The sequence below is a fragment of the Zalophus californianus genome, chromosome 8 (genome assembly GCF_009762305.2).
Source record: "Zalophus californianus isolate mZalCal1 chromosome 8, mZalCal1.pri.v2, whole genome shotgun sequence".
Classification (NCBI taxonomy): domain Eukaryota; kingdom Metazoa; phylum Chordata; class Mammalia; order Carnivora; family Otariidae; genus Zalophus; species Zalophus californianus.
Window position 1 is genome coordinate 129,552,018 of NC_045602.1, and position 17,028 is coordinate 129,569,045.

At 43.6% G+C, this 17,028-nt stretch overlaps 1 protein-coding gene across 1 annotated transcript; it reads left to right on the top strand.

The window, feature by feature from the left end:
- Nucleotides 1-66: 66 nt before the first annotated feature.
- On the top strand, nucleotides 67-2,903 carry MOCS3 (molybdenum cofactor synthesis 3). The gene has a single exon (XM_027622182.1). The coding sequence runs from the start codon at nucleotides 179-181 to the stop codon at nucleotides 1,586-1,588; it is 1,410 nt and encodes a 469-aa protein (XP_027477983.1). The 5' UTR covers nucleotides 67-178; the 3' UTR covers nucleotides 1,589-2,903.
- The last annotated feature ends 14,125 nt before the right edge of the window (nucleotides 2,904-17,028 follow it).

Sequence of the window (17,028 nt, forward strand, 5' to 3'; positions counted from 1 at the left end):
TAGTTAACCTAAGGCTCTCTTCGTGGTTCCATTGGAAATATCCAGGCACTGTGAATCTTTAAAGTTGAATCTGAGGGTTTCTCCAGGAAGTACATGTTTACTTATCACTTTTTCCTATGCTCCGTAAAAATTTCTTAGTTTATTCCAGTCGCTAGGAGACGCTAAGCCGGAAAAGGAAATGCCTTTCAAGACAACTTCCGAGAGAGGCGCCATGGCTTCTAGGGAGGAGGTGCTCGCCTTGCAGGCGGAAGTTTCCCGGCGTGAGGAAGAGCTAAGTTCTCTGAAGCAGAGGCTGGCGGCGGCTCTTTTGGCGGAGCAGGAGCCAGGGAGGTTGGTTCCGGTGTCGCCCCTGCCGCCGAAGGCCGCCCTGTCTCGAGATGAGATTTTGCGTTATAGCCGGCAGCTAGTGCTGCCTGAGCTGGGCGTGCACGGACAGCTGCGCTTGGCCACCGCGTCCGTGCTAGTCGTGGGCTGCGGTGGGCTCGGCTGCCCACTGGCGCAGTACCTGGCAGCGGCCGGCGTCGGCCGCCTTGGCCTTGTGGACTATGACGTCGTAGAAGTGAGCAATTTGGCCCGCCAGGTGCTACATGGCGAGGCGCTGGCCGGCCAAGCCAAGGTCTTCTCGGCCGCCGCCGCGCTGCGCCGCCTCAATTCTGCGGTGGAGTGCGTGCCCTATGCTCAGGCGCTTACCCCAGCCACGGCGCTAGACTTAATCCGCCGCTATGACGTGGTGGCTGACTGCTCTGACAACGTGCCCACTCGCTACCTAGTTAATGACGCATGCGTGCTAGCCGGCCGGCCTCTCGTGTCAGCCAGCGCCCTGCGCTTTGAGGGACAAATCACAGTGTACCACTATGACGGCGGGCCTTGCTATCGCTGCATATTCCCCCAACCACCTCCGGCGGAGACAGTGACCAACTGCGCGGATGGCGGCGTGCTCGGTGTCGTAACTGGGGTCCTGGGCTGCTTGCAGGCGCTGGAAGTGTTGAAGATCGCCGCAGGTCTGGGTCCGTCTTACAGTCGCAGCCTGTTGATCTTTGATGCCCTCAGAGGACAATTTCGCTGTATTCAGCTTCGGAGCCGCAGGCCTGACTGTGCAGCTTGCGGCGAGCGGCCCACTGTGACTGACCTGCAGGACTACGAAGCCTTCTGTGGCTCCTCAGCCATTGAGAAGTGCCGTTCGCTGCAGTTGCTGAGCCCAGAGGAGCGAGTTTCGGTCACCGACTATAAGCGACTTCTGGATTCAGGCTCACCCCACCTGTTGCTGGACGTCAGGCCTCAAGTGGAGGTGGACATCTGTCGTTTGCCCCATGCCCTACACATCCCTTTGCAACATTTGGAACGGAGGAATGCGGAGAGCCTGGAACTCCTAGGGGAAGCAATCCGGGAAGGGAAGCAGGGCACACAGGAAGGGGTAACTTTCCCAGTTTATGTGATTTGCAAACTTGGCAATGACTCCCAGAAAGCCGTGAAGATCCTGCAGTCCTTGGCAGCAGTCCAGGAGTTAGAATCTTTAACAGTTCAGGATGTTGTGGGGGGCCTCATGGCCTGGGCTGCCAGAATCGATGGAACATTTCCGCAGTACTGAGGTGGATGGGAGAGTCTGACCGGAGGCAGATGTGGATTGCCATGTTACCCAAAAGATACATTTATTTGCATTTTTTCCCCCAGGAATGCATGGAGAGACTGGGTTTGTCCAATAACGGAATACATGGACTCCTTTTTATTAAGGGCTTTTTTGTTGTAATGTCTTGGATGCTGTTGTTATTAATGGGTTTTAATACTGTTTTTGAGAACTATCTAGTGTTTTCAGCGCTTGAAAGATGTCTTGAACATGTGAGTTATAATGTTAAGTGACAGGATTTTGTGTTTTGACAGGTCATTTCTCTGTTCTGCTTTTTTTCCCGCCTCCCCCAATCAAAAAGTACTTTAAATCGTGTATTTTTATGCTTGGAAAGGTGTAGTAAACTTAGTCTTCCTGAATTGATCATAGATGATATACTTAAGGTCAATTTATTGTTTAAGACATTGTTTGGGTCTTCTTTCTATTTCAAATGGTAGAATATATTCTACAGAAATGTTTAAAATGTAAATGACTTTAAGTATTTGAATTAGTATCAGAGTGAGATATTTAGTAAGATAAAGGAAACCTCCTTTGTAGTCTGTCAGTTTCTCTTATAAATTGCTGATTTAAGAAAAAAATTTCTTACAGTATTGTACACACTGTATACTGTGGTTTGGCTTGCTTTGGAATCCTCAAGCCTAAGTCCCAACCTTCTGCTCTCCCCTGCCCTTTATTCCTAATCCAATCTGTTATTTTTTTTTTTTCTTGCTTTACTGGCCAAGTACACCAAATACAATATTGAATTAAAGTGGAATAGTGAGCATTCTTACGTCCTTCACGATCTCAGGTGAAAAACTTTTGACCAATATTACTTGTTAATTGCTTTACTGTAGCTACTGCCCTTTATCAGATTAAAGAAATTTCCTTCCTTTTATAGTTTGCTAAGTTTTTGTTGAATTCATCAAGTGCTTTTTCTGCGTTACATGCTGCCTTTTTCTCTTTGGTTGATGCAGTGGATCACATTGATTCTATTTGGTGGCGAAACACAACACACATACACACACACACAATTTCCCCTCTCAGTAACTTCCAGGTGTAAAATACGGTATTGTCAACCACGTGCACATGGTGTGTAACAGATCACAGAACCTTCCATCCTGCATGGTTGAACCTTGACACCCACCAAACCACTCCCCAATTCTTCCCTTCAATTTGCCTTTTTTATTTTATTTCATGTATTTTATTCCCATATTTTACAGTAGTACAAAATGTAGGTGTTTTTATGTTTACTTATTAACATTTTCATGAAATGGCAGGTCTGTGTAACTTCTATACAGAATTAAAAGCAAAGATTTGGTCGGTATCCATGGCGATTTAAGAATACTTGCTGTGTCAAAAGGGCCTCCACTCTCAGAGCTGATTGTGGGATGCGGGTCTGTAATCCTCAGAAATCACAGATGTAAATGTGAAATCTTTATTTCTGGCTGCAGTTTTTTTAAGTTTAACATCTTGTGGACCAGACAAAACCCTTGCAGGTCAGATTACTCAGTTTGCAACCTCTGATATAGACTCTTACTTTATCATAAAAGGATGGTATTATTTAACAATCAAATGCAAAATTAGGATAGTCCTTACCTTTTAACTGTGAAACATTGTAACCCATGTTTTGAGTGGGTATGCCTCAACCTTTTTTGTAAAGGTGGAGCAGGTTTCTTGGACTGTTTTTCCCAAGGAGTTGTGGAAATAAATGACCGAGACCAGGAGAGGAGAGTAAAGATGGCTGGCTTGTGTTCCAGCTTCTTACTACCAGGGCAAAAGCCACTTCTGATACATACGAAGAAACAAAGGGGACTGACATGGGAACTATTTCCTATTCTAAAGGCTGGCGTCCTAAAGTTAAGCAGTTTCGGTAGTTCCTGCAAACTTGGTTCTCAATAGGACAGGCAACGGAAGACGACTCTGGCTGCTTAAGAGGGAAAGGGGCTTATTAAAGTAAGACAGTGCTTCTGAGAATTTTGTGGACAGCCTTAAAGCTGTAATTCCAGGAGTGATGCCCCAAACCACGCACAGAAGTGACCTGAGAACACTTTGTATGCTGTGCTGCCCCATCTAGCACTAGAGGAAACTGCTAGCATAGTCTCACTGCTCTCCCGGAAAGCTCAGAACTTTAGCCACTGCTCGGGGGACAGAAAGCAGAATCGCTTTACGTCGATTGCTCTTCTGATTCAGTCTTCTGAGGTGTGTCTGGTAGGAGAGCCTAGTCACATGCCTCCGTCCTACCTGCAAGAGCGTCTGGGAATTTGGGTCCTGACATCTGCAATCGGGAGACAGAGCCCAATCTGGCATTTTCTCAAATTAGTGAAAGATTTTTTTTTTCAAAAGTTGGAATATCAGTATGACTGGTATCTGTTACAGGATCCAAATTTTTCTATTCTTTGAAATTTTGTTTTCTCTGGGGATTGTGGCCAGTTTTTTTTTACATTCAGATGGGATTTTTAACTGGATATATATATATATTTTTTTCCTTTTCATTTAACAGACATCAAGTGTACCAGTTACTATTCTAAACTCTGGGATAAAGATGAACAAGAAAAAAAAAAAGATGACCAAGAGATTTCCTATTTTGGAATTTACATGTAAATGGAGACAAATTAACAAATTAGTGTTAAGTGTCATAAAAGAAATGAAACTGATGTATTGGGGTGGGGATGTATTTTGGGTAGATTAATTAGAGGAAAGCTCTTTGCAGAAGGGTTAACATGAAACCCAGAATCTAAATGGTGATAAGGAGCCAGTTAGACTTGGGAGAACCTCCCTAACTGGGAGAAAAACAAGTGGAAAGGCCCTGAGGCAAATAAACTTATAATGTTTGAGAAACGGAAGAGGCATGTGGGTTATGAACAGTTGAGGAAGGTAGAACAAGGTGAGGTTTATGGAGATTGGGAACACATCAAGTAGGTTGTAGACCAGAAGTTTGGTTTTCATTCCAAGTGAAAATAACAGCTAACATTTATTGGACGCTTACTATGTGATTTGGAACTTGAACCCAGATGGTCTGGCTAGAGAGTCCATGCTCTAAGCAATATACTATACTGATTCTTGGTGAGAACTTTGTACTTGTTTTATATGTTTTCACTTTTGAAAAACTTTGTACATGTTTTATATGTTTTCACCTATGCTGTAAGCATCAGGATGAGAAGAGCTTGGATTTCAGATATAGAAATGTACTCCGATGCACTTGGCTTGCAGACTTCTCTCTAGGGAAGGAAACCCAGAGTGAAATCCCTAGGAGCCCTCTGACGCCGATGTGTTACCTAGGTAATGTCCAGTTAATAATGAGCCACTTTGGTCAAGGAAATTGAGAAATAAGTTCTCAACGTGAGCCACAGCTGGTAAATAGAAGGGTTGCCAAGGAGGGGGGTCAAAAAAGGGCAGGAAATCTCCCGAGACCGTTACCATCGGAGAGGAGGGATTATTTGTTTTCAAGGTTGTTTATTTTTAATTAGCTGCTCCCTCCTACAGCAGCAGAGGGGCCCCTCAGAGCCTGAGGTCAGGTATGTAGCCCAGTTTGCTCTACCCAGGAGAAAATTTCTTTGCTTTTATATGTTGTATCTTAGGATTCCATATGTAACAGGAGGTAGCCCTGTCCAGGTAAGAATAAAATCTCATCATTTAAAATCATGCATCTGTCTTCAGATTCAGGATAATTCTGGAGTCAGTTTGGAATATTAGGAAAACGGTGCAGGGGTGGTCAAGTATTTTGCAAACAAAATGGTAAAAAGGGTTAATTCATGCCTTCGATGAGCTATAATCTCTGAAGCACTCAGGATGTGAGAGAAAGGCTAATTAAGCCAGCCCAGAAATGGGGTTATCTGATAGATAGGTTATCGTTTACTATGAAGTCCTGTGTAGTGATACTGATTCTGGCTTTTAATCTTCAGCCCAATTACTCAGAATGTAAAAAAACAACAATAACAATGAATCATGAATTGTTCAGGTGTTTCATTCCTTACTTTTAATGCCATTTGTTGGACAGGGTGCTAAAGGTAAGGAAAGAGAAAAGTGTTAGGTCTTAAAATTTGCCTTTTTAACTAAGGTGCCAGAGTAGGGTGACATTGATGGAAGGTGTTTTGGGCATATTTTTAAATTAACAGTGCTTTCTTTCCCTGATGCTTCCCAGATGAGGGAGACCAGAAACGAAGTAGAATTTAGCAGCCCAAAGTTCAGATTTACAACAGTGGACTCTTAAATGCAATAAAACTCCCAAGCAAGGTTTGCTTTATGTCCGGAAGTCGTATTTTACAACTTGGACTTAAGCATCCCCTGGGGGCAAACTCTGGCTTGTCTACCCAACAGCCTCCCCACTCCCACTTTCCTCCTCGCTGGCAGGGCTGAAAATATCCCTTCTTAGCCTCCCCTGCAGTTTTGAAGAAGCTACCCTTCTATTTTTTTTCTTTTTAAGATTTTATTTATTTGTTTGTTTATTTATTTATTTGAGAGAGAGAATGAGAGAGGGAGAGAGCACATGAGGTGGGGAGGGGCAGAGGGAGAGGCGGACTCCCTGATCCGGGACTTGGTCCGAGGAATCCAGGATCAAGACCTGAGCCCGAACGAAGGCAGTCGCTTAACCAACTGAGCCACCCAGGCGCCCAGAACCTGCCCTTCTAAACAATTTCTTCCATCAAATACAGTTCAAATCTGTTCACTTCTCACTTACCTTCACGGCTGCCACCCTAGTCAAGTCATCTCTCCATCAAATGTATAGCCTTTAGAAACACACACACACCATCAGTTGCACGGCTGAGTGCCCAGAGTGCTATATAGATCTTAGGTCCTAAGATAATAAAAGAGGTACCTTTGTAAAGCAGGGATGACAGCCTCAAATTTATGTTAATATAAGTGTCCTTGGACTTTAAGATCACAAGTTTCATTCGACATAATGAACAATAGTTAAATATCTATTTTGCACAGAGCTTAAAGGGATTTGTAAGCTCAATACCTACAGGGGCTAGCCAAATAAAGACCTGAGTGAGGGTGGCCCGCAAGGGAAGGTGGTGGACCAAGGACACACAGCACATCTGAAGTACCGGTACGGCTTTAGCCAACGTTGCCATGCAGGAATGTGCGTGGGATATTCCCAAATCTTTCTGTATTGAGGAAAAATCTGGACATTTGTAGATCTGAAACCTGATTCTTGGAGTTTTCTGTGAAATCTTCTGATTTTAAAATGTTGAAGGGGCGCCTGGGTGGCACAGTCGGTTAAGCATCCTACTCTTGGTTTGGGCTTGGGTCATGATCTCAGGGTTGTGAGACGGAGCCCTGCCTCGGGCTCTGTGCTTAGCATGGAGTCCGCTGGAGATTCTCTTTCCCTCTCCCTGACCCTCCCACTCGTACTCTCTCTCTCACAAATAAATAGATCTTAAAAAAAAAATGTTAAAGATGAATTTTAAAATTCCAAAACTGTTTTACCAGTTGAAACAGATGTAGGCTGGATAAAGCCTTTATTATTATTATTTAAGATTTTACTTCTTTGTCAGAGAAAGAGCGAGCACAAGAAGGGGGAGCGGCAGGCAGAGGGAGAAGCAGGCTCCCTGCCGAGCAAGGAGCCCAATGTGGGACTTGATCCCAGGACCCTGGGATCATGACCTGAGCGAAAGGCAGACGCTTAACTGACTGAGCCACCCAGGTGTCCGTGAATAAAGCCTTTCGGTGTAAATAGAAACACAAAACAAAATGAAACAAAACATGACTTGGGTCTTATTTAATTTGGTGGAGACAGAGTTGAGGGTTGGGGGTAGCCTAAAGCAGTTTAACAATTGAACACTTGTATTTTGTGCTTTTCATTTATATTGTATTTATAAGCTGATCATCCTAGGTGGCTAAAGTTTTGAAGGAAAGATTATTTTTTTTTCTTCATTTTCATGCCATGTAAATTTAGTATCACATAAAGTGGTTTGAGATTGATATTTTTCAAAGACTGAAAAATTGGAACTGGGGTCTTTCTTGCACTGCCAATCTATGCTCTGCTTTTCCTAGTATTTTGGTGAATTGGTGTTTGAGCGTAATTTCTTAGAGAAAGGTACCTGTAAAATAGATAATGACAGTGAAGATGGACACTTGTAATGGGAAGGGGAGTTTACACATGATATATTTGGAGATTTGCACCTGTAGTGTTTAGGCTGTATTAGATTCATAAATTAACCTCAAATAACAGCAGGAAAAAAGAGTGATTAAATGGGTTAAGTTTTGGGCGCCTGGGTGGCTCAGTTGGTTAAGCAACTGCCTTCGGCTCAGGTCATGATCCTGGAGTCCCGGGATCGAGTCCCGCATCGGGGTCCCTGCTCAGCTGGGAGTCTGCTTCTCCCTCTGACCCTCTTCCCTCTCGTGCTCTCTGGCTCTCATTCTCTCTCTCTCAAATAAATAAATAAAATCTTAAAAAAATGGGTTAAGTTTTCTCAAGAAAAATAAACTATTGAAAGATAGTTGATTCATAATGATTATCTGAAAAAGAGATTTTATTATCCTTTTGAACATTTACTTCTAATTTTACTTATTTATTTATTTATTTTTAAAGATTTTATTTATTTATTTGACAGAGAGAGACACAGCGAGAGAGGGAACACAAGTGGGGGGAGTGGGAGAGGGAGAAGCAGGCTTCCCACTGAACAGGGAGCCTGATGCGGGGCTCCATCCCAGGACCCTGTGATCATGACCTGAGCCGAAAGCAGACACCTAACGACTGAGCCACCCAGGCGCCCCTTACTCCTAATTTTAAAGAGCAAAATATACCTTCAAAACATCAATATAACATGAGTGATACGATCATACACTCAGTTTTTAAAAAGGCTTAATTAAAAAAAAATACTTGATGCTCATGGTAAAATTTGAACAGCTCAAAAGTATGTACACTAAATGCAATGTGGGATCCTGGATGGAATCCTGTAACAGAAAAATGATATTAATGGAAAAACGGGAAATCCAAGTAAAGTCTGTGGTTTAGTTTAGTTAATTTCTTCGATTTGACAAATGCACCCTGGGTTACAGGGTATTAACGTTAGGAGAAGCTGGGTAGAAGGGAACTCTCTTTACTATTTTTACCACTCTAAAATTATTAGAAAATAAAAATTTAACAACAAAACAAAAAATAGTACTACATTTAACCCTTGAACAACGCAGGAGTTAGGGACACCAATCCCCGTGCAGTTAAAAAAACTCTCCAAAAACTTTACTAATGGCCTACTGTTAACTGGAAGCCTTACCAATACTTAGTTGATCAACACATATTTTGTATGTTATATGCATTATATACTATATTCTTCTAGCAAAGTAAGCTAGAGAATAGAAAATGTTAAGAAAATCATAAGAGAAAATACATTTGCAGTACTGTAGTGTATCTTAATTGAAGAAAGTCTGCGTGTAAGTGGACCCACACAGTTCAAACCCATGTTGCTCAATGGTCAGCTGTGTGCACAGAAAGTGTGTCTTCCTTTCCACTCCTAACTACTCTCAGTTCCTTCCCCAGAGACCATCTTTGTAACCAGTCTTGGTGTGTTCCTATACACACCGTTTTGTGCATATACCTTTTTTTTTTTTAAAGATTTTATTTATTTATTTGAGAGAGCGAGAATGAGAGAGAGAGAGAGAGAGAGCACATGAGAGGGGGGAGGGTCAGAGGGAGAAGCAGACTCCCTGCTGAGCAGGGAGCCCGATGCGGGACTCGATCCCGGGACTCCAGGATCATGACCCGAGCCGAAGGCAGTCGCTTAACCAACTGAGCCACCCAGGCGCCCAGTGCATATACCTTTTAAATATGAATGGTATTTACACTGTTTCTATACTTTTTTAAAAAATTTTATTTATTTATTTATTTATTTGAGAGAGAGAGACAGAGATAGTGAGAGAGAGCACGAGCAGGGAGCAGAGGGAGAAGCAGGCTCCCCGCTGAGCAGGGAGCCCAACATGGGGCTGGATCCCAGGATCTTGAGATCATGATCTGAGCTGAAGGCAGACGCTTAACTGACTGAGCCACTCAGGCGTCCCTGTATACTTTGGTTTTTTGTTTGTTTTTCTTTAGAGAGAGAGAGAGAGAGCACACCCAGGGAGGGACGAGGCAGAGGCAGAGGGAGAGAGAGAATCTCAAGCAGGCTCCATGCCCAGCACAGAGCGCAATGTGGGGCTTGGTCTCAAGACCCTGAGATCATGACCTGAGCCAAAATCAAGAATCAGACACTCAACCAACTGAGCCACCCAGGCACCCCTGTACTTTGTTTTATAAAAAAGTATTATATATTGGCCACTTTGCTCTCCATTCACATAGACCAGCCTCATGCTTTTTATCCAATATTTAGAACACCATCATATACATGCCTTATAATTTCTTTAACCAGTTCCCCCACTGGAGGACATTCAGGATTTTTACGGTCCTTTTGCTATTAGTAATAGTACTTCCAAGCATATCTTGATATTTACATCTTTGTACAAATACATTTAACAAATAGTCAAGTGCTTACCACGTGCCCGGTATGGTTCTAGGAACAGCTGTGAGAATATATGTGTAGGATAAATTCCTTGCCATGGTATTGTATCACACAGTATACCCAGTTCTGAATTTGAGTAGGCAGTGCCAAATTCCCTTCCCAAGGGGCTATATTAATGTATTCCAACATGCCTAAGAAAGGCTGCTTCCCAACACCCTTGCCAACTTAGTCTTTTCAGACTTTTAGATCTTTGCCAATCTGATGGTTAAAAAAAAAATCTAATTGTATTATTTTACATGGTTTACTATAAGTTTGAGTAGTTTTTCATTTGCTTAAAAGTGTTTTTGAATAAAAATTTTATTTATTCTTAGCTCACTTTTCTACTGAGTTGTGTGATCTCTTCTTATTGATATATATAGTTAAGAAAGACCACTTGGGGGAAAAATCTGTATTCCTTAGCAAAATGGTTTTGAATGAATTCATTTTTGCAGATTTATATTGAAAGTCTACTATGTACCAGGCACTGGCCACGTTCTGGGTACAAGATAGGGGGTGGGGCTTGCCTTCCAGGTGTTCGTAGCTCGTTTTACAACTTTACACATGTAATTTACGGAGCCTTTCCCACCTACATTGTTTCATCCAGTCCTTCAACAGGGATTCAGTCCTTTATCTGAGATACAGAGAACTATCTCTTGTTCAGAGGTTCCTCTTACGTGTTCTTACCAGTAATAGATTTCCTTGAAATAACTTAGTTGGTGGGGAGCCTTATTCTCAAAGTGGAACCTTTCCATCACTAATGAGGTCAGCCTCTCTTGTCCCTGTACAGCATTTTAGAAAAGATTGTACTGTAGCCTGGGTGAATTTTTCAACTCTTCCCAAGTGTTTTATGTGTTCTGATTGTCATCAGAAAATCTTTTTCTTGGAGCCACGGTGGGTCATTGTAAGCAATGAATGCCACTGTAATGAGGCTTGTGTCCGGTTGGTCCATTGTTGATGGCTTCCTGATGATGTTGGTGCCATCTTGGGTCTTAATTTAAGAGGAGATAGTTGCGGTCAGGACACTTGGGACACTTAGACCATTAGCTGATGCACCTTCTTTATTTCCAGTGCATGGGTTGCATATACTACTTTAAGATTCCCTGGGTACGTCTTTATGATATAATTTCACACTTGAGTTTCTTGATTTGAAAACAAACATATCGTGGGAACTGGTTCTCATTGGTTGGATTTCTGAAAGCTGGATATACCAGGATAATGGCTTAGCACTTACCACTTTTCCAAGTCCTTGTGTCTCATTCCTCCATTGCCCTCCTAGATCTAGGATCTCCTCCCACAGCAATGGCTTCCCCCCGATTCTTGTCTCAGGACCCCTCCTCTCACTCAACTCTCTTTTGGGACCTGACACTCAGCAGGTGTCCAGAAAACCTTTAAACCAATGCCTCTGGCAGCTGAAGTATATAGAGAAAGACTGGCATGGAACCTTAGGATTTCATTTCTTCTTGTTTTGGTTTTGACTTACTTTTTAAAAGGAGGACTAGAGAGTATATTTGCCTTGGTTCACACCGGATTTTACCTGAATGGACTGCATTACATTTTATGCACTCTACAAATACTCTGGTTTCTTCTACATGCCAGATACTGGAACTTCTTCTCCTCTGGAACTTTATTCCTGGGGCCTCTAGGAAGCACACAGAAGGGACTTCTGCTGGGGCTCCCCCCCATACCTGGGCTGGGACCCCCAGCCACAAGGTTGCATGGGGAGGCAGAAGCTGTCCCATCACTGGCTTCTTCAGTAATGCAGTGGTCAGACAGAAACAAATGCCCTCTCATGCCCATTGCTGCTCCAGGCTGGCAGATTTGCTTGGCTGGATGCTGGGGACATCGGATGGTCAGCAGGAGACTGACCAATGACCGTCACCCAGCAAATCAAATCTACTGCAAATATCTCACAAAAGATGCAGGATCTCATAAGGCTAATAAAGGTGATGTTGGAAAACTGCTTGAAACTCCCAAAGGTACTACATGAGGATTTGGCAGACAACAGCAAAGATGAAATCCACATGGATGATGCTCCAAGTGGCACTTCTTTAGGAGAATGATGTGATAACAATTAAGAGAGTCCTTTAGAACATCAACGAACCTTCATGTAATATCCAGGAGTGTCCAGAAATTATATTTCTGAAACAACCCTCCTTCTGTTTGGGCTATGAAAGTGAAGCGGATAATTTGTTGGACCATGGGATGGTTTTTGTTGAAAACTTACCAAAAAAAAAAAAAATCTATTCCTGATTTGTTCTAGCCTTTGTTCTAAGAATGAGGTCTGCAATAACCTAACTTTTATTAAATAAAATTAGTTTAAGAATTTTTTATTTTGGAGGAATTATAGATGCACAGGATGTGGCGGAACATGTACAGGGTGTCCACATTCCCTTCCCCAGTTTCCAACTTGCATAAATAACTATTCAACAAATAACTATTCATCAAAACTTGGGAAATGACATTATTACAATCCAGGGCTCATTCAGATTCACCAGCTACCTGCGTTCATTTGTGTGTAGCTCTGCCATTTTATCAGGTGTAGATTCTTAGCAGTGAAGATACAAGGCTATTCAATTACCACCAGGATCCCTCCAGCTACCCCTTTATAGCCACACCCACCTTCCCCCAGTGCCAACCCCAGCAACCACCAATAATTCTGTGATTTCAAGACTGTTATATACGCGGAAATATACAGTATGTAACCTTTAGCAATTGGCTCTTTTTCAGTCCGAATAATTTCCCTGAGGTCGCTAGCGGGTTGAATAGTTTTTCCACAAAAGATAGGTCTAAGTCCTAACCCTTGGAACCTGTGGATGTGACCTTATATGGAAATGGAGTCTTGGCAGATAGCATTAATTTGAGGATCGTAGGATGAAATTATGCTGGATATATGTTGGGCCCTAAGTCCTATGACTGGTGTCCTCATAAGAGAAAAGGGAGATGTGAGACGCAGAGACACGTGGAGGGGAAGGCCACGGGGAGGCAGAGGTAGAGATTGGCATGATGCAACCACAGGATGCTAAGAGTCACTGGCGGCCACCAGAAGCTGGGACACAGGACTGGAACAGGTTCTCCCTCAGAGCCTCGGGTAGGAACCAACCCTGCCGACACCTTGTATTGCATTTCTGGCCTCCAGAGCTGTGAGGATAAAGTTCCTCTTTTTAAAGCCACTAAATTCATGATAATTGGTTACAGTCACTTTAGGAAACTGACGGAAACTCCATCCAAGTTGTTGCGAGGATCCCTTTCATTGCCGAGTGGGGTCTGTGGTGAGGATGGTACAGCCACTCGATTAATCGTTCATCTGGTTATTTCCAGTCTGGGGCGATTATGAAGAAAGCTGCTACGAGCATAAATAGATTTATCTTTTTAAAATAAATTTTGCTTTCATTTTTTCAAGATAAAGCCCCAGTCAAATTTCTTCCCCTCCACTATTTACTCTGAAATGTGGGTCTCCCTTTTAAGTAGACTTACTATCAACAGCCCTTTTCTGGTGCTACCCATACTTGCCTAGCGAGGGCCTGCTGTCTTTAGCTCATCTGGCTCTAAGAATTGCAACCTGGTGGACCCAGATTTTTGGATGGGGGCACAAGCTAAACTGGCCAGAATTAATGCAAAGCGAAAGCCTGCTTTGAATGGGCAGAGTTTAGAAATTCAGCGTTAGGACTCTCGCCTTGGCCCTGTCTTCTTACATCTGGGGGTTGCTGCTCAGTCCAGCTGACATGGCATATGGAGGGCCACGTGAAAGACCTACAGACCACACAGGGTACACTTGCTGCTCGACACGCATGAGGAGTTTGGAAGAATGTCCCGGCAGCCTTGGGAAGGCGGGCTATTCAATAGAGCAACTTAAGCAGGTTGGCTGAGGTTATATTTCCCTTCTGTTCCTCAGCCAGGAGAGGCTGCAGGGCCTCCATTCAGTTTCTGCCTTGCTCCTTGTCTTCTTCAAATATATATATATATATTTTTAGCACTTTCTCTGTGCCAGCACTGGGATCCAGCAGTAAATAAGGTAGACACACTCTTCACTCCCAAAGCTCATGTTGTAGTGGGAGAGAAACACTAAAACAAACAACCCCCCCCAAATTAAAAAAACAAACAGGCACACTACCAGAACCAGCTATATAATTTACAGGGCCCTTTATTCAAACACTGCCGAGAATCTCATAATGGAGACGGCAGAGCAGGAGACCGTATGTGGGACTCCGAGACTGCACCTGCAGCAGGGCTTGAGCATAATTACCGTGTGCAGGCTATGTGGTGATGTCACAGCTGGGGACGGGCAGGGGAGGGGGTTATTGGCAGGTTGGGGTTACTGCTAAACATACTGTCATGCACAGGACAGACTCACAACAAAGATTTATCTGACCCCAAATTTCAGTTGCGTCAAGGTTGAGAAATCCTGCTTCAGTTAATGACAGTTTTAATATGTGCCAGAAAAACCCCCCAAAACTCAGAGGGTTTTATTGCCAACATACAGCCGGGGTACCTACCTTAGTCTGGGGAAGGCTTCTTGGAGGAAAGACCCTTTAAACTGAGACACAAAGAATGGGTATGAATTAGCCAAGCTCGAGAGGAGAGGGGATGGCAGCGATTGAGATTTTTTTGGGGGGGGGGCGGTGTCAATTCTTAACATCCTTTTCATCCCTACGGAGGTTCAAAACCAAGTGAGAAAGAGACACGGGGCAAAGGTAGACAAAGGTGACACTTTTACAACTCGAAAAGCTACTCAGGGACTGTACTTTGGTATGACCACACTTGCTAATCTGCTGTTCTGACCATGCACTTATTGTACCAGCTGGGAGCCTCCCCCCGAGGGACAGAGCTGCTCGGCGGTCACCAGAGTATACCCCCCACCAGTCTCAAAAAGAGAAGACAGGAAGGGGCTAAGGCATATATGACCAGTAGTCCCCCGCTGCCGGCCCCTGGCCACTCACCAGCTGGCGCGAGAGGGTAAGTGAAGGTCAAGGGAAGTACAATAACCTGGAGACCTCTGAAAAGCCCTGTTGCCAGGGCAGCATTCAAGCCCAATGAAGCCAGAATTTAAGGGGTCAGGCACCTTTTTTTTAAAGCTCCCCCACCCAGGGTTGTCAGAAAAACCACACGATGCCCTTAACTTTCAGATAAGTAACACATACATTTTTTTAAAGTTTTTTAAAATTTATTTAAATTTATTTATTTGACAGAGAGAGAAAGAGCACATAAACAGGGGGAGCAGCAGAGGGAGAAGGACAAGCAGGCTCCCAACGTGGGGCTCGATCCCAGGATCCTGGGATCATGACCTGAGCTGAAGGCAGACACTTAACCGACCGAGCCACTCACGTGCCCCAACACATACATTTTTTTTAGTTCAAGTATATCCCAAAGATCCCATGCGACAGACTTAGACTATCAATGCATGTGTTGTTCATCTGAAATGCAAAGTTAACTAGGCATCTCGTATTTTTATTTGCTAAATCTGGCAACCCTGTGATGCCAGATGATTTCCACCTGCAGTCAAGTTTAAGCCCCACTGAACCAAGGAAGCAGGAAGCGTGGGAAATTGTTGTCCTACATTTTCCTGCCTTTGGTTCTCTTGACCCATTAAGCATAACTATCAAGCCTGTGGACAACCAGGGTTGGGCTGTCCCCATGGGGGGGATAGCAGTCTCTCTGATCAGTCCTGCCTTCTTGAACCCCAATATCAGCTAGTGCTCCTTGAAGATCCTCCTGGCTCGGCAGTGGGCTGGGAAAAGCATTGTCTTTAAAACCACACAAAGCTTACTCAGTACTCCTCACCAAAAATGAATTCCCTATTTATTTTTCTATCTCAAATTATGTCCAGCCTTGTTATCCAGTGTGGCTCATTGAGGGTTCAGTAATGAGGTTATATATACTCCCAGCGTAAAAGCTAATAGTATGTTCCCCCACATTTGAAGATGAAGTCTTTTTTATATTCCCTGGAATGAATGAACGTCCAAAGATTCCTTGTAACTGGAAGTGCAAATAAATTGAAGTCCAAAGGAATTAAAGGCTGAGCTCCAATCCACTTGCCTTCTAAGTTGTAAGACCAAAGCAGTTAGGCTCCATATTCATTTTCCCTACTTTCTCACTCAGCTCAGTCTCAGCCGCGAGGGGTCTCATTGCTATGGCAGGTAGAACTGGGTGTCCTTCAGGAGCTGCGGTCTGGGCTGTTTCCTCCTGAACAGGTGTAGTTCCCAAAGGATCTCACAGGTTGAATTAGTCTCCCGGGGGCCCTTGCTTCAGGGTCCAAAAGAGGGAAAGTGAAACCAGCACATGGCAGCACCAGCCCCATGCCCACAGCATTTTCTGAGGAAACCTATTCCCACTTTGAGCAGCTCTTCAAGCAGAATGATCGTGCCACAACTCACCACCTGGCGTCACCCAGGCCCTCATTATTATTAATAATGGCAAGAACAGAAAACACCAGCTTCTTTAGGATGCAATGCAGCCAGGCTGAATTTCCACACGCCCACAGCTAGTAAATGTAAATCCAGTTGGAAAGAGAATCAGAAAGCTTGTTCTGTAAAGGACAAGAAAGTGAATATTTTGGGCTTTGCAAGGCATATGGTCTCCTTTGCAACTACTCAGCTTGGCCATTGCAGCATGAAAGCAGCAACAGACAGTATTCAGCCAAAGGGTATGAGTGTGTTGCAATAAAACTTTATTTATAAAACCAGGATGGGCTGTAATCCACCAGTCCTTTAACTGGGAGGAATCTCCCACCAAAAAGTTACTCTTGGCACTAGCCATTTACCATATCTGGGGGCCAAATCCATTAACTCATGTGACTCCTTCCTCTGAGAGTAGCCATTAAATGTTTCTTTTTTGCCAAGTTTTAAGACATGAGGATCTTATTTGAGGTCTTTTCCTTCCTACTTAGGATCATCATTTACAGCAAATAATGATCCAGCTATTGGACCTGTGCAGGTCTAAGTGCCGTATACT

Bases quoted from the DNA above. Each gene is read 5' to 3' on its own strand.
- MOCS3 (XM_027622182.1), top strand. From the start codon at position 179: ATGCCTTTCAAGACAACTTCCGAGAGAGGCGCCATGGCTTCTAGGGAG.